Below are 22,478 nucleotides of genomic sequence, written 5' to 3'. Positions count from 1 at the left end.
TTAATTTTTTTTCTTTTCTTTAATTTTTCCATTGAGACAACGATCTACAGTGAGATCCGTTATAACGAGACGTGATAAAGTGCACGCGTACCGAGCGAAAATTCAAAGTCGATTTTCTCGAAAACAAAGCCTCAAACGAAAAATTGTTGATTAAACAATGTACCATATTTCTTTTACCATCTTCTACCAGTTCATGTTTAATGGTATTGTACTTTTGAAACACCCTGTAAATCACTTTCCTGCTACAAGCGATTAAAGTTTCTGAACAATAATGCACATGTACTCGATCGGCAAGCCTCGTATGAAATATGAAAAGAACGGAAATACATATATAGCCTGGAATAAAAAGTTAGACGAAGACGAAGCTTCGTTGCAAAACAAAGGATCGTTTGTTTGTTAGGAAGCTGTATGAAGAAATGTTGTATTACTTGGCGGTATATATACGTGCAGTTCCTTTAAACAGGTTTAATGCTCAAACGCGATTTTCTACAACGGTGGTCTCTAAGAGAATGTTTATTTATAATTCAACGATATATGTATGTATACATAAATACATAGGTGGATATTTGGATTGAAGTCATTGGAAAATCTACTACTGCTGTTCAAATTTGACTATGTCTATAACCACTTTCGTTATGTTCGGATGGGGCTGAATGATAATTCATGCTATTACGATTTTATACCACCGATGAAATCCAACTTTTCGTGATGTAAAATACAATGCTACCTTTAATCTTTTGTCTTTTAATATTTATCAGCATTTTAATCTAATTTCAACTCAAATGTCAGTTTTTAAATTTACATATAGGTACTAACAATAAGTATGTATATAGGATGTCTAGGTTAATGCAATATACGTATCAGCATCTTTAATTTGATAGAATATTTAATACTACAACTACCAACTTGACCACTACAATAAATATTCTGCGTATAAATAATTATAAATAAAGTGATACAATGGAAAAAATATATAATATATATATATATTATAATGATTTGAATCATGATTTTAAATAAAATGTAGAGATACTTTATTTTGTACGTCGAAGACAAGGCAATAATATGCTTTTGCTCCTTTCAAATATACTATCATAATATACATACATATAATGTATGAATGTTTTCAAGCAATTTTGCAATTGGGCTATATGAGAGTACGGTGGCTATTTTCTGATCGCGTTATATATGAGGTCCTATTGTATTGTGCCAAAATCACATATTGTGTATAGTTTTTGATAATTGCAAAAGCAAAAGTACTAAAATCTATCGTTTTGGCAAATTGATAGTTGTATTGTTCAGTTGCAAAGAAAAATATGGAAGACTCTAAAACATTTTATTATTAAGTGTTAGAAAATTCTGTTAAAAAATATGACAGTTGATTAATAAATATTAATAAAAATTATAAACGTCAGAAATACCGAAAACTCTTGGAAACAAGCTATAAGGATCTTCTTATTCGCGAAAATTGATTGGTATTTACTTACTCAGCTGAAAATAAAATGCAAATACAGGATACGTATCTTTTAAGCGAAAATAACCTCTTATTAACGAAAATTCCTTTCAGAAACTTGAAAAATATTTTTGACAGTTCAAGTCTCTAAAACTCATTGACCTGTACTTACACGGCTTATCCGCCTAAAAAGAATGTCTTTTTATTGCGTGTACAGATTCATTTGCTATTTCTACATTTAATCAACGATAACCCTGTTCTAGATGAAAAATTTTTTCCGCAGTTGTATATCTTTTATTTTATTCTATAAAAGGTGCACCATATAATTGTCGAGTCGTATTTTGTCTATTTTTTTTTTTGCAAATAAACTTTTGTTACGTGAAACAGGCACGTAAAACAAAGGCGTAAGAAGAAAGGAGTTTTACCTGTTACAATTCTCAAAAGCAGGCGCAATATTAAATGCTTATTTTGAATAAATACTACTCGTTTTAATCATTATTGCAACATGTTCCTCAAGGGGCAATTATCTGTAGAGTACAAATGACTGCATTAAATCATTCCCTTCGAGCATTTCATTGAAGCCGGATCTCGTATAGTACTGTGTAATAATAATCACGATAATGGTTATTATCGATTAACCGTCACTATGCACGTGACTGTATTTGTTGCTAAACCGAGGCAATCGATAATTCTAGCAGCATATGATGTTCCGATTAAAGTATGTTCGATTAGCGTTTCATTATTTTTGGAACGTTCTAATTTATAGTAAAAAAATTTATTCGAGTCAAATTTTAGGTCATGAAGTAATCAGTAATCCTTCCTCTTATTTTATTTTAAACTCACTTTTGGCTAGTTATCTATTTTTTACATAGCTTCTTCAGAGCTTCTGTATTTTATATGATTCAAGGAGATAACTTCCCTCTTACATTATTTAAACTTAAACCAAGCTCAACAGTAATAATCAACAAACACGTGAATATGCAAGTTAACTTATAATTTACATCCCTCACTAAGGAAGAAAATTCTTATTTAGATAGGCTAACTATTCGAGAAAATGAAAATAAACATTTTCTCTGTCAATAAATCCACATAGGAATAATGAAACTTACTGTCAGCGAAACACCTCGGTCTTTAATACAACTCCATGCCTGAACAAGATAAAAATACGAAAAATAGAAAGGAAAACAGCCATGGAATTAAAATATCTTGAAATAAACCAACAGGGAGAAAGCGAATATATCGTAATATAGTAAACAAGCAGTTTTTACCTTGAAAGCGATCGTCATATGCGAGTAACATCGTAAGAAGAGGAATTTACAAGCCGAGCCCCTTGCTGGTAGATCGCCAGATTTACTCGAGCATCTCGAGTATTGCTATCGATCAGGTAGCTAGCCTATCTACTACTCTCTAACTCAACTATTGCTTCGATCCAATTTCATCCAATGATCCAATCTAAACAATACTATTTTACTTTGACGACAAAGAAAAGCAACAGATCGCAAAGCTATCGACCTATCTATCTATCTAACACATCATTTATTATACGTGTTTTATAATTAAAGATACAGGAATGAAGCCGAGTAGGAAAATAGGAAATAGGAAAATAGGGAAATAGGGAAATTCAAAATGTGAGATAGAGGAATCTCGACTGAATTTTTTCTTGGCATGAACATCAGCTTTCGTGTGGAGTTATTCTTGGCACGATCGTCCATGACGATGACGAGCATCGTCGATGAGGTGGTGGTCGGCAATAGAAGGAAGACACGAAGTAGTCGGAGACGGTTATTCGGTTCGCCAGCGACGGAATCGAGGAACTTTGCGACGCGTCGTCGGTCAAAGAGTGATGATTATTGGTATCGAGAGTAACCCTATTGCGGATATAGAGTTGTCAGGTGAAACTTTGGTTCATTAAGACGATCCTCGAGAGCCTAGAAAACTAGAAACTCTTCCAACTGCGAATAGTCTCTTGCACTTATTCCTTTTCATAATCGTTATACTTACGATTTAATCTCAGATTATTGTTTCATTTTGGAAAAATAAGAGGAAATCATTTGATATATTATTTTCTACATTTATATCTAAATATGATGTTTTCTAAATTTGGTCATAATATGGATAACGTTATTTACTGTGACACTCCTTTGTGGAAAGATAAAAGATAAAATTTCTTGGGGGGGGGATATAATTTTTATATTTTCTAAATTTAAATATAAACATAATACTTTCTAAATGTTATAATAACATGGGATTATTATGGATAATTTTCTTTTTGAAAAAGTAGGAGGAAGCTGTCTGGTGGTGTAATATTTTAGTATTTTCTAAATTGTAATATAAATATAATCTTTTTAAGATTTTATTACAACATGGAATTGTTTCGGACAACTTTATTTGTGAAAAATTGCAATCGTTGTATGATTATCAAGACTCTTTTAGCAAGATATTTAAGTTGGTTAGGTACATGTTAAATGTTTATATGTATATGAGAAACACGAGTGATAATAATTGCCGTGAGAGGTATTGAGATAGATCTATTGGTGAGATATTGTGATTAGAATGACCACCTTACATTTGACTGAGATCCAACTGTCAATTATCCGTCACATATCCGACCGATTGGCAATGAAAATGTTTCTATTTATAAGTTATGCATTTGCAACATTTCGATATTATATTCGTGTGTTTTTGTCAAGGGCTCCTACTGGAATTTTTGGAAAATTTCTTCTCGTTAAACTCAGTATTTTCGGCGAATTTTTACGTTAAGGGTAATGATCCATAGATCATAGATCCTCCATACACAATAATATTTTGATCTTATTTTAGCAACTTATCGTAAATAAGAAATTCGCTTCGCTGGATTGTATTCACTTTCTTCAAATACCGTTTACTCTACGCATAGATATATCGATCGCGGAGGTATACAGTTGATCCTAGACTATAAATAATCGTCCTTCTTAAATGAACGCATCCTCGAAAATTTGCAGACAAATTGCTTCGCCTCCCAAACTATTCCAACATATTAAATATTTCTATTATTTTCAACTACAAATGAAATATATTTTCTATTTTTTTATTTTTTATTATTAAATATAGCTTAAATTATCCCTCAAAACTTTTATTTTTCCAATTAATAATATCGCAATAAGATATTAGAATATTATAGTAAAAATGTAGCACTTCTTGGGTGCCAGTAAAAATTCACATGTTTCAGTTGACTGGTAGACTCGAGGAGGAAGTTATCATTTATAAAAAAAGTATTTGTTATCCTAACAATAAAGTTGGATACTTATAGAAATATCTATAAATCTTCGAAACATTATTCAACCAAATAATTGGATCATAAATTACAATGTAAAAGGTCTGCGCATCAAATTCGAAGTTCGCCAAGTTACTTTTTGCCATGATTCGTCCAACAGCTAAAGTGTCATGGACCAAATAAACTCTATTTCGATCCTCGGTTTTATCAGAACCCAGATCAATTTATTTGCATCCTCGATGAATTTTTCGCCACCAGCAAAAACATCCTAAATTTTAACGAACAGAATTGAAATTTCATCTCGCGATTAACATTTAGTAGTTTTTAATTTCACTTTAATTTCAATTCGGTATCGAAGATTCATTTGAAAAATTGCTGTAATTCTTTCAGCCGAAATATCGATTTCTTTATAACGTTTTTTTTTTTTTTTTTTTTAAATAACTTCGCCTCTTTGCCTAAACTTTAAATCAAGTAAATGTTTTTCTGTTATTTAATCAATTGAATTTTTTGCATTATTCTTTATCATAGATTCAATATTTCAGCTTTCCAAGCAAAGGATAACATATTATGTAGTGCTAAAAATCGCAGTATAAGTAAAAAAACAAGGCTATCTTGTAGCCTTTTGGAAAAATACTAAACATGCTTCAATCCAGGAAATTTTATTTTATCTAATTTTAGAACTTGGAGATAATTATAGGAATTATTATTATAGATTAATATCTATAATTGTCGTTAATTTTCATTAATATCTAAATTATAATGCCTACATACTTTTATGTTATCGATAGATAACTACTGATTTATTTTTGCATCATTGCCAATTGTTATTTGATCTTTTTTATTATTCTACAACTGTCGATATTCGAATTTTATTACATTTGTTTCCCTCCTTATAATTTTTAAAATTACAAATCTTAGTAAATGTATAGTTCACATTTCATTTTTTAGATATAATTGTAGACTGAAAAAGCTGTAAAAAAGCTTTTATGAAAATATAGTATGATATTATCTCTCTTCTGCAATAATCCCCGAGCAAAATTGGGGAAAGGTCTATTGTGTAAAGCAAATCCGTATAATTAATCATAATCGAAAAACTCGGTGGAATTCAATTTGAGCCTCGTAAAACATTTTCTCTTTTGTGTATGTGTGTGTGTATCGCCACTTCCTTCTTGTTACGACATTATAGATTACCGAAAATAATATTTTCCTTTTATCCTCATTAGCATCGTGGATATTATAATCAGACGAAGAATTCATCTGACAACTCAAAAGTCGGTCTAACTTCCTAGTCAATGTACACGGAGAAACCAAATACAAATACAATACATAGAGAACTTGAGTTCTGTGTTTAGTTGGTTCCGTAGAATGAATTTACTGATTAAATATCGAAAATTTTGAACCAGTTTCGTTCAAATTTAGCAACTATTGACAGAATGATTTGGAATTATGAAATCCCGTTTCAATAATATACAGATACATATACATCATACAATGATTAATTTAATTCTCGCACTTTTTACTAGTCATAGTAACGTCGCAATCAAACGTCTAAACATGGAATAAAATTTCCTGAAAAGGAAAGAGGAACGAAAAACTAAATGTATGCATTAGAACAAATATAGATATAATTAATGAAAATTATTTCAATAAGAAAAAGGGCTTGGTCATTGATTTAAATCGCCAAGATAGGCGTTTCGATGATGAAATCTCGAACAAGTTGTGGTTCGAGTAGATAGTGAATCGGTAGTACGATAGAAATTTTCGAGGCGATGTCACCGCGGACAGAATCAATATCAGGGGCAAAAGTCCGGTCACGGAAAGTGACGATGGAAAATAATGCTGGCCCTGCATTATTACTCGAATGCTAAGGGAGTCGGTGCCACGTTGAGGAAGGTCACGGGTGCCTGGTGGAGTGAAGACGGTGATCCTGTTTACTCGAAAGATCTCATCAAGGAGTTTGAAGTGGAGAATCCACCGCTCGAGGATGAGCTCGCTTGGATTCTCAAAAAAGGTATTTCGCTATCCGACGCTTGATATTTCGAGTTCCGAGTGTCGTTTCCAATAGGAGTTTATATCGTTATGAGTGAACGTTATCGTTGATAGAATTGTTACTGACGTTTGTCGTAATTTGAAACCGTACAATACCCGATGGATGAGACCATTTTATGTGAATTTTTCGTTTAATCTGTTATCCGGGTCAACTGTTAATTAGAAACTCGTATGAACATGAAATTGGAAATTAATCAAGACAAATCAATTTTAGTGCCTCCAAATTTAATAATTGGGAAGTTTTTTTTCACCACGCTGTTAAAACATCACGCTTTGATAAACTATACATTAGAGAAATCAAATTTTCAATAATTGTATCTAGAAAGAGAGATAGGCACCGCTAACGAGAAAATATTGAAGCACAGAATGCAGAATTCAATAGTATAAGATTCAACTCTGCAACTGGAATTGTCGACAGACTGTAACTTGTAGCGACTACTGGAGGGTAAAATGTCATTCTAATTCACAGATTTCATACAAATCATTTTAACGTCAAGAGTATTTTCAAATTACGGCAATTTCCTGACTGGAGAATTGGCGTAATAACCACGACGTAGTTATCATTCTGACTTTTATTCCTTGTATTTGACCGTGCGAAACGAAAAACAGGAAAATCGATGTAACGCATGTGACGCATGTGATGCGTTCAGACCGTTGCACGTCGCGTCGCGTTGCAAAGCATGAACAGGTACCTACCTATTCCGAGCATTAAACATGTTAAGGACATTGTAGTTATTAGCGTTTCTAAATTGGTATATAGTGAAAATATGTACATAGTTACACATGTATATTTACAGTTTCGGATAATATTTAAAATTTCTTTTAAGTTTAATCTATTTAAATTTTAAAAATTTGTTTGACAATGTGAACAATTTTTAATGCAGATACATTTTGCATATTTTGTTCGTGATTATTAGGGAAATCTGCAAATTGTTATACACAAAACAATTTTCGTATATCTTTATGATTTTTTGCAGAAGTAGAAATATTGGGTTGGCAACTAAGTGATTGCGGATTTTGTCATTAAGTGGTATTGATAAAATCCGCAATCACTTAGTTGCCAACCCAATATCAGATCAAAAGATGATTTAACGATGGCTTTGAGAGTTTCGTGACGTCATAATTGAATACTCATTTTGAGAAACTGTTTTTTGTTAACTATACTGACGCGTTTCCCAGCCGATTCACCATCACTCTCTTCATCAGTATATTTAAAACACGATGACGACGAACGACAGGTTAACTGTACTGCACAGTGTTCGCCAGTCAGTAGCTTCATGATCTTTGTACAGAAAGCCCGTGTAGTGAACGTTTCTCTAACCAGCACGCGTACAATTTATTCCAGCATAGTAAGCGAGCCTTCGTCAGTATATTTATAATTCACATTTAATCAAAATCTAAATTCTTAAATCTACTATACAATCACCTTATCAAAAGATAGTTTCACCTATTGTTATCCGAGCAGAGAAACATCCGTTTGGCCAAGGTTTCGTCAATTTTTACGCGTTCAGTTCATTCAGTTCATCACACAGTTCCTCGCACTTATCATTGTTTTCGTTAGTGTATTTGTACTTTAGTCTCTGGTACAAAATAACGATTTGAATTTACAACGCGATCTCTTTAACGATAGATAGATGCATGTTCCCTTTACAGAGAATTCGTTTAACGAAGAATTTATTTTTATGTATGATGATTTTTACTCGATATTCCATATTCAATTTATTACACGTTTTACGAGTCGTTGGTATACTTACAGTTGACCTCACAATCAGCAAATAGAATCTTTATTTTCCCATGCAATTCTATTATCAACCAATCGATTCGTAATCGTTTATCCGTTTTATACGCGTAGTAAAATTGAACGAAAACGGAAGGACAAACAAATAATATGAAATGTAATGGAATAGCTTAAAAAAAATGATCTCTGCTATAGTGATGTAGAAAATATATTTTAATGAATGTTTTGTATGTTTTGTATAATACGTATGTTTATAAATACTTGGAAAGTCTATGTTACTTGTGAAAGAATCTCTCGTGTGATTCAAAGTTAGTGTTAATATCAGTGAATTAAAAGTGTTAATTCTCAAAATTAGTATTACATATTTATCATATATACATGTATATGGTTTATATGTGTACGGTGAATGTCGGTGCTACGGCCATGATTTTTCTGTAATTTACAATTAATCGGGGAAACGAGTTTTTTATTCAACCATATATGTCACGTAACATACAGTGACTCACGAAATATGTACATGAATACATATAAGAATTTTTTACGAATATATTGTATGTAGGTATATAGAAGTCAGAAGATATGTACTGCAAATGTATTTAGTAAAAAATTAGTATACAACATGAATAGTCATTCTAAACCTGTAATATACAGTGTCAATCAAAGATTTCTATAAGTATCTGAATACTTTTGATTAAAGAGAATTAGTTGAATTTCATTTAACTTGTAGCAAAATAATTATTATAACGTATTAGTGAACAGTGTACAGGAAGACGACTTTAATTTATTATTCATTTATGCACTTCTAATTACCTTTAAGGTGGAAGAAAGTTATCGTGTTAAGGAAAAAAGGTGATCAGATTCATGAAGGATACATATAATCTGAATGGCGGGAATTTAACTGGAATTTTGTTCACTTCATATGACACCCACAGATCCATTTTATTCTATCACAAGCTGTTATTCAACGGCACTTCATCCTATTGACACTGTTGTTACAGTTCTCCCAGTTTCGTGATTGTTTTTTCCCTGTCTCATAGTATTTTTACTCTTTTTCTCTTCCATGCTGCTGCTATGTTCTCTTAGATCTTGTATATTTGCGTCCTCGAGAACTTTCCTCGCTTTTCGCCCCTTTTTCTCTTTTCCTTCTTTTCTGTTTCTCTCTCTCTCTCTCTCTCTCTCTCTCTCTCTCCCTCTCTCCCTCCCTCCCTCCTGTTATTCGTTGTGATTTTGCACGTCCTCGAAAAAGCTGTTGCTTGCTTTTCAAGGGTGAACAAAATGGTAAAAATGGTAAGTGTTTCGTTTCATATTCTGTTCCCGATATTAAAACATGTTGTTCAATCTGTACTTCATTGATTCGTACTTATTACGTTTAAGACGTTACGTTTATTTTTATCTTTAGTTTTCAAATTTTCATTTGAATTTCAATACATTTTATTTTCAAATCTCACGTCAACTCATATCGCGTTTGTTGGAAAAATTTCATAGACTTTTTATTGGTATGTCTATTATTTTTTATAATCTTGATAATTGTTATCTGATATATCTATGTACTGTTCTTTTCAACGGTTTAATAGCAAAGTGTCTTTCTTTTTCAAAAGTTAGTTAACATAGCAATATCTCGAGTGTGTTATTATCTTAAAGTTAAAGTAAAGTTCTTAGTACATTACTACTTCTTATTTCACTACTATCAATACTTTAATAATGGGATTGTTCGAGAAAACATTATTAACACATTTAGGCTATGTAAAAGTACACATGTACGTCTTTTGTATAACACTGGTTACATAAAAGTATCTCTTTTTATATAAAATTGTTGTATTTTGATCAGAAATTGAATACTTCAGAAAAACTTGTTATAATATTAATATATCAATATAAAAAATGATAACGACGAGAGTATGTTCATATATTTTTTCAATATTATTATGAAAATATTGTTTTACTACATTAATAGTGATATTATTCAAAGAGAGATAAGAGAAATTATCTTAAAATACAATATAATATTGCATAAAATGAAAAAAGAAATTAATTTATATTTTATATTTCATACTTTTTTATGAAACCATAATTAGATACATGTAACGTCTGTATTGATATGACATACATTCATTTATTCGCGTCATAAAATTTTTAATATCTGAAGCAAAATTATTTCTATTATTTCCCTCATTCATTACCCTCTCTTTTCTCATTTCGTTTATTACGAAATAAATATCATACATACGAAAACAGTTAATAATCGTCATAATGCATGGAAACTTTACAGCGAAACAGCATACATATGTATATACTCTAGCTCTGAGTAATGGAATTCTAGGCTACGTGTTGCTAACGTTATACCTTACTTCCTTGTTATTAGAAGCAACTGCGTATATTACGTGATGTAACAACAAATAAGTAGTACACTGATATACAGAATGTTTCATTTATTTCGAATTCTTAAATATCTTATGTTATATACTTCTATCAATGAAAAAATTGTATCAGAACAAAATTAGTTGATTCAAAATATTATCATATTTTGAGTTATATATGCAAAACAATATTCTTGTATTTACATTCTGTTTGTTTTTTATATGATAAGCTCTACAAAATTAAGGTTAATATCATTTAAACTTAAACTAATTTTTATGCATTGTGAAGTAACTAACAAGCAACACTGTTTAACTGATAATGGCATCACGCAGATTTTGTCATATTAATTAAAAGTATACTACTTATAAAAACTTGTAAAAATTTAAACAAAAAATTTTCATGATACTCAGTACACATTTCTAATAAGCGATTCTCTCGTATGTTTGTTATTTTGACATAACTGTATTTCATATTTGTTATATATATTCAAAGGTAGCGCCAAGACTTTTGATTCGGCGCCGAATTCTGTTACCATAACCTATCATAATATAGTCACAACCACGGAATCACGGTCGTGGTCATAGCCATAACAGTTATATCTATAATATAGGTCGTACTCGCAAGTATGAAAAGTATCATTTTATCAAGATTAAACTATTTGAGTATGTAAAAGTGTCAAGTGTCAACTTTTTTGTTATGTAGATTAAATGTTATAATAATTCGTTCCGGCTGATAAGGCTTGAAAGTAATTCGAAAAATATTGTGTAAATTGTAAGAACATTGTGACATCGCATGAAAAAATAAAGATGCTACGTCGTAACCAAAAAGCGTTACTCTACTGTGAACTATTTGGACTTTCAGAGGAGGACGAATCACAGATTTTCGTAAAGTTCTTCAAATTTCACAAGTGTTATGATCTAATACCAACCAGCGCTAAATTAGTTGTTTTTGATACGCACCTCCTCGTCAAGAAGGCCTTCTTTGCTCTCGTCTACAATGGTAAGTTGCAAAATTATATATATTTGTATAGCATTTTAATGATCATTATTTCATTTCATTACACAAAATCAATTTTTTGTCATGGGAAACATTTACATTTACTGCATGCAGTATGATTTAATACATTTGTAAATATTTAACAAATTATTTTTGATATTTTTGTATTTATTACTGATAAAATTATTTATTTTATCGTATATTACATAAATAACTTTATATACAGGTGTGAGAGCTGCACCACTATGGGACAGTTCAAGACAAGAATTTGTTGGAATGCTAACTATAACAGACTTTATAAAAATCTTACAGATGTACTATACCAGCCCATCTGTAACAATGGATGAATTAGAAGAACATGAATTAGATACATGGAGAAGTAAATATTTTTTATCGATAGATGTTGTATAGATTATATATGTTCAAAGATATAAATATTTGAAATTTTATCATTTTAGAAGTCTTGAAAGATCAAGTGCATCCATTAGTGAGCATTGGCCCAGATGCATCTTTATACGAGGCCATTAAAACTTTAATTCAAAATAGAATTCATCGTTTGCCTGTGATAGATCCAGATACTGGAAATGTTCTCTATATTTTGACACACAAACGAATCCTTAGGTTCCTGTTTCTTTATGTAAGTATGAAACAAGAAGAATTGTAAAATCAGAGGAACTACTTATCAGCATATATATCTTATTTGAATAATTCATTAACAGATACACGAGCTACCAAAACCATCTTTCACCAGTAAAACATTGAGGGATCTAAGGATAGGTACCTTTGAGAACATAGAAACAGCAACAGAAGAAACTAGCATAATTTTAGCTTTAAAGAAATTTGTTGAAAGGAGAGTTTCTGCATTACCAATTATTGACACTGAAGGAAAGTTGGTTAATATTTATTCAAAGTTTGATGTTATTGTAAGTGAATTTTATAAGTCTCAAATACTATACTTTTATTTTTAATAATATTACCTAATACGTTATTTTTGTATTTTCACAGAACTTAGCTGCAGAAAAAACGTATAATAATTTAGATATTTCATTAAGAGAAGCAAATGAGCATCGTAATGAATGGTTTGAAGGAGTTCAAAGTTGTAAATTAGATGAAACCCTATTTACTATTATGGAGAGAATTGTTAGAGCAGAGGTATAATCTTCATATTTTTCATATTAAAAGAATATGTTAGAAATGATTATTGATTGTTCATTGCAGTACATTTTAAATAGAACAGAGCTTATAATTATTTAATTTTGTAGTATAATGTACTATTTTATATGACTGTGAATATATATAAATAAGTCATGTAAAACTTTTTTAGGTTCATAGGTTAGTAGTGGTTGATGATGATGATAAAGTGATCGGTATAATTTCTCTATCCGACTTACTCTTCTACCTCGTTCTTAGGCCTTGTGGTAAGAATATATCTTAATTTACATTTTTTCGAGACAAAAGTACACAGCAGTAATATTATTAAGATTAAAAGGTATTAATAACAAACAAATATCAATGCTTAGGTGAAGATGGCAGTAGCAACAAAGATAGTTCTGTATCGTTAAGAGCACAGGATTCTATGTCAAAGGCTCCGAGTTCTGTGCAATCGGAGGCTTCCATTCCTGATGGTGAAGTAGAAGCTGAACAAGATACAGCTGAAGTAAACCAATCCGAAGAAGCACCCGCAACACCTAGTCCACCGCTGAGTCCTGCAGCATCAGATATTTCTGAACCTCAGTCAACTTTAGTAAATCAGTCTCAAGAATCTGCATGGCGAGAAGTAGCCGTATCAGGAGGAGATTGAGCCAATATTATCTTAACATGCCATTAAGCATGAAATTGTGAATCAATTGTTTGACTATAACGTCAAACCGTTATAAGATAACGACATCAAGCAGTGTACGACTGAGCTTGTTTTTCGTTTGTTCTTAATGCTTGCGTGTACAATGCTTAAGAACTTAGGAAAAATATGCGAAAAATTGTTCTTCGCTCGTTCAATCAATTTACGTCACAAAACTAACTGTTATCTAAAATAATGTAATCGTGTTGAAATATAATCGCGTGAAAATGATGAAATGAATTTCACTGGACGCGACAAAACGATAATGCAATGCTCTATACTGTATAAAATAATTAAACTTAATTTTTTATGGTACAAATGCTACTCAGCGTAAACGTTCGAGCTTCTTGCCAGGAACGATTGCTACGCCATTATCTACTCAGGGTATGATATTCTGTACACCCTTTCTTCAATCGTACACTGGGAATGTTTCAGTAGAATTTTCGAGGAAACAAATAGTAGTTTCTTGCATCCTTTAGATTTATGATGTTACTACGCTCCTAATACTGGTATCCTTGTATTTTATTTCAAATCAAAGATTATGAAGTAATTTACTTTACTCATATAGTATAGAAAAATGTGCAGAAGACATAAAACAGAATAGTCGTATGTCAAAGAGTGCTCCATAATTAATAAATATGGACCTCGTTTTTACAGAGGCCTTCCATGCTTTCTCCTGACAGGAACGAAATACAGTGTTAAGCAAACGTCTAAACATGTACATATATCCTGTATGTTTATCTATAAAAAAGCTTCTTATCCATGAACTGTCACGTTGGATGTCTGAATATTAGAAACTGATATGCATAATAAACGATTTTCTTTTAAACGATTGCACAGCATGTGATATTTTTAAAAAACGAAAAAAAAAGAGAAAAACATGGTGCTTTTGATCTTGCGTTAACTCTGATATAACGATAAAATGGAAGTAGTGTGCAGATAATGAATAACAAACAATAAAATACATAGGTAGTAGATAAAATGTTCGAAATTAATTGTATTATCTAACTTCTACATAAGCTTCACGAAATGTTTCACAACAGGAAAGCAATACTTGTTAAATTTATATGTTATTATTTCCTGTACGTTTTTTAAGAAATAACATTTATGAGATGAATATACATTATTAAGTACTGAAAGGCCTACAAAATGTGAAAAATAACAATTCCACAACTAATATGCGTTGTCACGGGTATTTTAATTAATGTATAAAAATACTTGCAGCACTTCGTTCAAGTTATTTATGAAACTATTTAATTACGAACATATTAAGTCTTTTTAGACTTGTGTGTATATACATACATATAATTTTACTTTGTAGCGCTTCTTTTAAATATTTCTATGTTTGTGTTTGCTTTATATGCAAGAGATTTTTATAAATTAACTAATATGTTCACAAATTTTCCTTTTGAAAAGAGAACATGTTAAAATTTTTACGATTTCTCACTAAATTCAATACGTTATTAATCACTGACAAAGAAACAAGTGGCATTCGAAAAGAAATACAGTAAATGAAACATTTTATAATTGTATTTTATGTTGTTATTTTTTACATGTAAGTGATGATTAGTTAAAAGAAATTATTTCGAAAACTGCGAAAATTGGTTCTCGTAAATATTTATAAAATTAATAGTATCATACAAAGATTAAACAAGCACCGATATTGAACTGTATTTGAGAATTATATAAAATAGAAGCTCTACTCAATATTGTATATTGTTTAAATAACAAATTATAAAATGAGTGGCAGAAAGCATTCCTGTAAAAATGTTTTATTAAAAAAACACTGTTTCAGCCTGAAACAGACTTCATTCTACGCTTACTGCATGTAAGAAGAGGTGGAATTATAAATTATGCAGGATATCTGCATGTGTTACATTTATGTGGAAATCTGTATATAAGTGGCCTCTGTGCCGGGGAATATATTTTCCTTTTTGGCACAAAGCTCCATTTCGTCTACAGAAATATAGATGAAAACTACCTATTTGAATCTTGAAGGGGACAGTGCCTGTAATTTAGTGAGTTTATTCCTAGGTACATTTACAAGGATAAGAATAAATATTCCATTTCAGATGAGAGCACAGTCAGGATAAAGCAAATTTACGTTAGTATTAATTATCAAGAGGCGTAGCGAGGGGACAATGATTTTTGTACAGCTGAAATGATTGTAGCCGAATAAGATTTAGTGTGCTATAGCTGCGAATATTATTTCCTTTTAGTACAAAATACGTTTCAACTTTACAAGTTGTCACGTTCACTGTTTTTCTAGTTTTTAGACGTAAAGAGATCTACAGTAGCCTACATTCTGCAGCGCATCCGATTTCAATATTATTACATGTTGTAGCTGAAAGCACAAGTTAATGTAACATTAACAGAAAACATTGTTACTGTTGTGTGAGAAACCATTGAAGTCGGTATATGCTGCATTCATGAACCAAAACACTATAAACAAGGTATTAAGAGTAAATTGTACAATAAAAAGAATTAATCGAATAATTAGACAGTACACTTAGTCGCGTCGCAGTACTGTATATCCAGGGCAAAAGCTATTAGCGTATTATTCATGTCCCTTGTACATGTAAGGTACAAATGAAAAAAAAAAACGAATTGCTGAGTGACAAAATACATCATAACTGAGACATTTTATTTCATTGTTTGTAATGATTTCTGTGTGCCTTTACCCTATCTTTATATTATACTATACATATGTATTAACATCTTTAATATTTTCTATCTAATACAAATTTTTTAAAATTTTATAAGATATGACATATATCAAACATATGAAAATATAAAAAGATTTTCATTATTACTTGTGAACAATACTAATAATTAATATTAGATGCTGATAATTCGTGATTACTATTATCTTACTTATTCTATTAACGAATTTGACTTCTTTATCTTCTTATGCTGTCTTTTTGACAGTTCATCTTTCCTTAGTTCATGTTTACGGGAAATCTGCATATTAAAAAATAAAAAGAATATCATTTATCTTCATTAATTGAAGTTTGTAAATCAATTAGAAAAGAAAAGAAATATAACAAATCACTTACAATTTCATTATTTAATCTTGAAGGATTTGTTTTCCTTTGCTTTCTTTCCATTGATCTATCTTCTTTGTTACTAATTACTGGCATTTTCTCAAATAACATATCATATTCTGAATCAGAATCTGAATTACTTTGCATAGTTTGCTGTTTTCCTTGAAAATTCTTAGTGGTTTTATTCTTACACTTTTGTGTATTTTCTTCGTTAACTTCTTTATTCATAGCAAATGAAAACTCTGAACGTAACAACATACATGATATTTTTGATGTTAAATATACCTGCAATATAGGACAATATATAATAAATAGCAACTTGATTAAATTAAATACTTGATAAATACTATTCTTTAATATAAAATTTCCCAATACTAAATTATTTTTACCTTTCTTAATAATTCTTTTGTATTCATATGATGTATTTGCAAAAATCTATCTAAACCAACACTAATAATATAAGGTTCAATTTTACTACAAGCTATTCCTGTTACAGCTCCAACTGATCCTTTATATGTATTTAATACTTTAGCTGGTTTTCTTAAGTCTATGAGATTCATTATACCTTTGCCAGAACCAACTATAATCTGCCTACAATTAGATAATCAATTTTTCATATTTATGTATGATATCCGTTAAAAATATACATTACATTTTGTTATGTATGTTACATACACATACCTTTTTTGTGGCACCACAGTTAAAGTTGTTAATGCTTCATTTTTTACTTCAACATTTATAACAGGTCTTCTTTGTGATCTTGGATCATATAAACGCACCTTAAAAGTTTCATTTTTGTACAATGAAAAAATGTTTACATAATGTAACAACTACATATTAGAATCATACATATATCAATTAAGATCTTACATATCCGTATTTACTAGTTGTAACAATTTCTTCTGTACCAGGAAGAAAATCTATATCAGAAATCCAGATAGGAACCCTTAACTGTAACCAATCAGGAGGTACATTTTTCTCTATAAATATTTGTGTTTGTTTTTCTATATCAAATAATTTTAATGCATGTTCTTGACCTCCAGTAGCTATTATTTGTTTATTTATTCTCGAATGACGCATTTTATCTAAATTTTTACCAGCATTCATCAAAAATCCATCTTCTTGAAATCGCCAGAGTTTTATTTCTCCTGATTGTACAGCAGACAAAATTGCTCTGTAAATAAAATCTCATATTAAAATTATACACCGCAATACTGTTTGATATTTCTAAAAGTTACTTACTCATTATATCGAGATATGCCAGTAATTTTTCCTGCTCCAATATTGCAAAAGAAGGAACATGTAAATGTTGAACAATCGGTATCATAAACTTTTATACTGTAAAATAAAAGAAGTTATGATATTTGTATAAATAATAAATGAAATTTCAGTATAATCGATAAATGACTTATTATACATGACCTCCTAATGTCTTTTACACCACACGCAATTAGAATTTCTCTTTCCTCATCATCACCCCAAGACATTGTCGTAACCTCATCGTTATTAGTTATGGAAGCCAAATTCTGTATATTTTGTGATGTACATTGTTTTTTATCTACTCTTACACCTGTCGATAAAATGCACAATTGAATTTTATATATTTCGTTTAGCTGCCATTATTATTAACACAATATTTCGTACATAAAATAAAAACGATCTTTTTAGGTTAATGTATTCTCCTAACCTATTGTAAAACATCCGATTTTTCAGATTAAAGTAGACATAATGTTAGAATTAAGTATTTACAATTACCTTTGAAAATTCCAGATTTACCACCAACATAAATATCATAATTATCTTTTCTACTCATTTTGACTAAAAGTAATTTTATAAATAATAAAATTCGATAGCAAGAACGGACAGACGAATATGTATAAACTTCGAATAATAACTACAAAGAGCCGTTTCCTGGGAGCGGGCTCCGTGGTATATGGATACGCATTGGTGATTGGTCGTGAATGTGAAAGCGCAAGTCTTATTTTTATACTTTTTTTTTTATTTATTTATTAAAATTACAATCAATTCTCGCGTTGAGAATTTATTTTTATACTGACTTCAAAAAAGAGCGAAAGTATCTCAACTCGATGAAAATATTGTTTTTTTTTCTTTTTATGTACGTTCCCCGATTTCTTCGAAACAATTTGATCAAGCGGGATGATTCTGAACGCATCGTATACTTCATGTTCTTCCGTTGATTCCGTTAAAGAATTTTTTACATTTGTTTATTGTCAACAACTGTCTACTGCAAAGACCTAATTTTTATGCATGTTTTTCGATTGCTCCTTACTGGATTAACCTATTAGAATGAAACTTTTACATCTTGTAGGGCTAATTTACCGATTGGTCCCGTTTACAAATCTTTTTATATTTCTCCATTTTTAACTATTGTTATCGCAAATGACCTATTATCATTCACTGATTTCATTTCATTATGTTTGATCGTTTCTCCACAAACTGGAGACATTACTAGAAGCGATAAAATTGCGGCGGTTCTTTTACAAAATTATTTCTGAAAGCGTACTTTGTCCGTTTTTGCATATAGGTTTGTCGCTTAAAGCTGATTTGACTCGTTTGTTTTTATTATTAATTTCTCTTTTCAAGCATATTTCGGTCGCTTCTCTATACATTGGTCGTAGGAAGTAGACCTCAACTGTTTCTTTACGACAGAAGTCCTCGTAAGTTTTGTATTTCTGCAAGAGCTTTTATACGGTTTATTAAAAATTATGCTTGATGCTAAACCAAGTATGCTTAAGCAGTTCAAACTCTTTACGGGACTGAGAATGATGTAAATTTGGCCTGTTGCAAAATTCTTTTTTCCAAGTTTAATTACAATCGTATTTGAAGTATATATACTAATTATCCTTCTCTATCACTGTTCAAAATATAATATCGGTAGCGGAGTACAGTTGATTTATTCTTTATTCATTGTTTAGTAAGTAAATGAAAAATATTAATCGTTGTTGCATATGTGTTTAAATACAATATAAATAAAATAGAAATTATTTCATATTTTTAACGCATTTTCAAATCAGTAATGCTTCTTTTTGCATAAATTTTGTATCATCTAGTAGGAGTGAATTGGTGTAGCTGGTTAACTGTTTTTTTTTTTAATACTTTAATAAAGTACTTTACAAGTACTTTACAATCAATTCTCGCATTGAGAATTTTGAGTAAGTTTCTCTGGCGTGGCTCAGTGACATGCCTAATTATTTATAATAAGTTAATAAACTTATTAACTCATTATAAGTAAGTATAATTTATAAATAAGTATAATTTATAAATAATAGTATAACAAATACTTAAATATTACTTATTAGAAATATCTAGCTGAATATAGTGCTTAGGTCTAACGGATAGTGTTTTTTTAGTCTGCGGATCTGGTCCGACGTATTAGGTAATTTAGTAATTAGAGGGTTTCGATGTTTGTTAACTCTTTTGATATATCTATTACTACATTTTGTTATTTCTTCTTTGACTGTGGGTATCTTGAGGTCGCGATGTATTGCTTCCTTGGTAACATCTATTAGGTTGCATCTATTAGGGATCTTAGTGTTTTCGATTGAAAGCGTTGAACTATTTCAATGTTGGAATTACTTGCTGTACTCCATAGTTCGATTCCGTAGGTCCAGACAGGTTTTATTATGGTTTTGTAGAGTGAAATTTTGTTCTGTGTGTTTAGGTTGGAACGTCGGTAAATGAGGCAGTAGAATTTTTTAAGTTTAGCCTTGAGTTGCTTCGATTTGTCTGTGATGTGTTGTTTCCATGTTAATCTCCTGTCCAGAGTCATGCCCGGGTATCTGACTGAATCCTTGTTAGGAATTTTTATATTGTTAATGGTCACCTGTGGGCAGGTTTGTTTCCTCAGCGTGAAGGTTACTTGTGTGAATTTGTTTTCGTTAATTTTGAAGCCCCATTTGTGAAACCACTTTTCCATAGAGTCGAGACATCGCTGGAGAGTGGATGATGCGATTATCGGGTCTACGTGGGATGCTAATAGCGCTGTGTCGTTAGCAAATGTCGCTATAGTTATTTCTGTTAATATTGGTAAATCGGCAGTGTAGATGGAGAACAGCAGGGGTCCAAGGACACTACCTTGGGATATGCCAGCTTCTATTGGAAATGTTGCGGTTGTGGCGTCTAAGTATTTAACCATGAATTGTCTATTGGTTAGGTAGGACTTTAGGATGGAGTAGTAGGTGTGTGGTAGGATTTTCTTTAGTTTGTATAGAAGCCCTTCATGCCATACTTTGTCGAATGGCTGTTGAATGTCCAGGAATACCGCTGAGCAATATTTTTTCTTTTCTAAGTTTTGGCTGATATCATGTGTTATGCGATGGATTTGCTTTATTGTCGAATGTTACTACCAGATCATCAATTCGGTTTCCGGAAGCGTTTTCAAGTCCTCTAAGAGTGGAAGGATTCGGTTCGTTAGCATCTTCTCGAATAGTTTTGACAAAGTAGGTAAAAGACTGATTGGACGATAGGAGCTAGTTTCATATATCGGTTTTCTGGGTTTAGGGATGAGAGTAATCAGTGATATTTTCCAGGACATAGGATAGTATTCAAGGCGAAGAATTGCGTTAAAAATTGATGTAATGAGTGCAATCCCTTTTGTGGGAAGTTCCTTGATTGCTTTATTACATATTTGGTCATGCCCTGATGCTTTCCTGGGATTTAGGCGACGGATTAATTCTGTAACTTCTACAGAAGTGAAGGGTTCAATAGGAGGAGACATTTGGAAGGGAGAGTGCAGGTATTCGGTTATTTCCGCGGCAGTTTTGGAGGAGTGAGGTTTAAATACGTTAGATAGGTGATCAGCAAACAGGTTGGCTTCTTCTATAGGGCTACGCGCCCAGCCACCTTGCGGACTGCGGATAGGAGGGATTATTTGCGGGGGACGCGTGAGTTTCCTGGAAGCCTTACATAGTGAGTAGTTGGAGTCAGCTGTGGGAGACAAATTGGCGAGATATTTTTGGAAACAGTCGTTTTTATAATTTTTAATGATTTTGGTTAGATTCCTAGTCGCGTTATTTAGTTTGCGTTTGTCCTCAGGTGTTCTATGGATCTGCCATATCCTTCTAAGCCTACGTTTTTCTGCGATTTTTGTTAAATATGTAATGGGGGTATTCATGTTCGTTGATAGAAGTCTTAGTAGGTGTGGAGGAGCGGAGAGCGTTTATCATGCTGTTGTTTAAGTATTCCGTGGCTGTTTCGATATCTTCATTTGTTTTTAGGGAAATTAAGGCTGATGTTGAATGATTAAAGACTTCTCTAAAGAGCTGCCAGTTGGTGAGTTGGCTATGAATAAAGCCATTAGGTGGATTTTCGATAATTGTTGAGATAATTGTTGCTATAACGGGGGAATGGTCTGAAGAGAGTTCTGCCGAGGAGTTGATTTGGACATATCTTGGCGAGATATTTTTAGTTATAAAAAAGTCAAGTAAATCAGGTATTTTGTTAGTGTCAGTGGGCCAATAAGTGGGTTCATATGTGGTGCGGTAGTTGAGACTGTTGGTGTTTATGCTATTCAAGAGATTTTTGCCTCTTACTGTGATAAGACTGCTGCCCATTGGATATGTTTGGCGTTATAGTCTCCTTCAGCTATGAATCGATTGCCCAGAGCATCAAGGAAGTTATCAAAGTCTTCTTTAGAAATGGAGTGTCTAGGAGGACAATACACTGCTGAAGTGGTGATTGTACCATGGCAATCTTCTACCGCTACGTTTGTAGCTTGGAGGTAGTCCTTC

General features: G+C 31.5%; 2 protein-coding genes across 2 annotated transcripts in view; one reads left to right on the top strand and one right to left on the bottom strand.

Moving 5' to 3' along the window:
- Positions 1 to 16,330, top strand: part of LOC126873570 (serine-rich adhesin for platelets-like) — a 134,060-nt gene extending 117,730 nt beyond the window's left edge. Inside the window, exons 10-16 of the mRNA XM_050634614.1 lie at positions 11,713 to 11,850; positions 12,074 to 12,226; positions 12,306 to 12,484; positions 12,567 to 12,770; positions 12,853 to 12,999; positions 13,172 to 13,265; positions 13,368 to 16,330. Of these exons, the coding sequence (XP_050490571.1) occupies positions 11,713 to 11,850; positions 12,074 to 12,226; positions 12,306 to 12,484; positions 12,567 to 12,770; positions 12,853 to 12,999; positions 13,172 to 13,265; positions 13,368 to 13,648 (1,196 nt within the window). The 3' untranslated portion in view covers positions 13,649 to 16,330. The remainder of the gene's footprint in view (positions 1 to 11,712; positions 11,851 to 12,073; positions 12,227 to 12,305; positions 12,485 to 12,566; positions 12,771 to 12,852; positions 13,000 to 13,171; positions 13,266 to 13,367) is intronic.
- LOC126873623 (WD repeat-containing protein 74) lies at positions 16,308 to 18,651 on the bottom strand. Its single transcript, XM_050634693.1, has 8 exons — positions 18,484 to 18,651; positions 18,151 to 18,298; positions 17,971 to 18,066; positions 17,599 to 17,902; positions 17,410 to 17,507; positions 17,118 to 17,319; positions 16,741 to 17,013; positions 16,308 to 16,645 (listed from the first exon to the last, which is right to left on the bottom strand). Exons 1-8 carry the CDS (start codon positions 18,539 to 18,541, stop codon positions 16,559 to 16,561), a joined length of 1,266 nt encoding a protein of 421 aa, XP_050490650.1. The 5' UTR covers positions 18,542 to 18,651; the 3' UTR covers positions 16,308 to 16,558.
- Between the last annotated feature and the right edge of the window lie 3,827 nt (positions 18,652 to 22,478).

This window comes from Bombus huntii, chromosome 2 (assembly GCF_024542735.1).
Source record: "Bombus huntii isolate Logan2020A chromosome 2, iyBomHunt1.1, whole genome shotgun sequence".
NCBI lineage: Eukaryota > Metazoa > Arthropoda > Insecta > Hymenoptera > Apidae > Bombus > Bombus huntii.
Note: the sequence above shows the minus strand (reverse complement) of the source record. Positions and strands in the feature narration are given on the sequence as shown.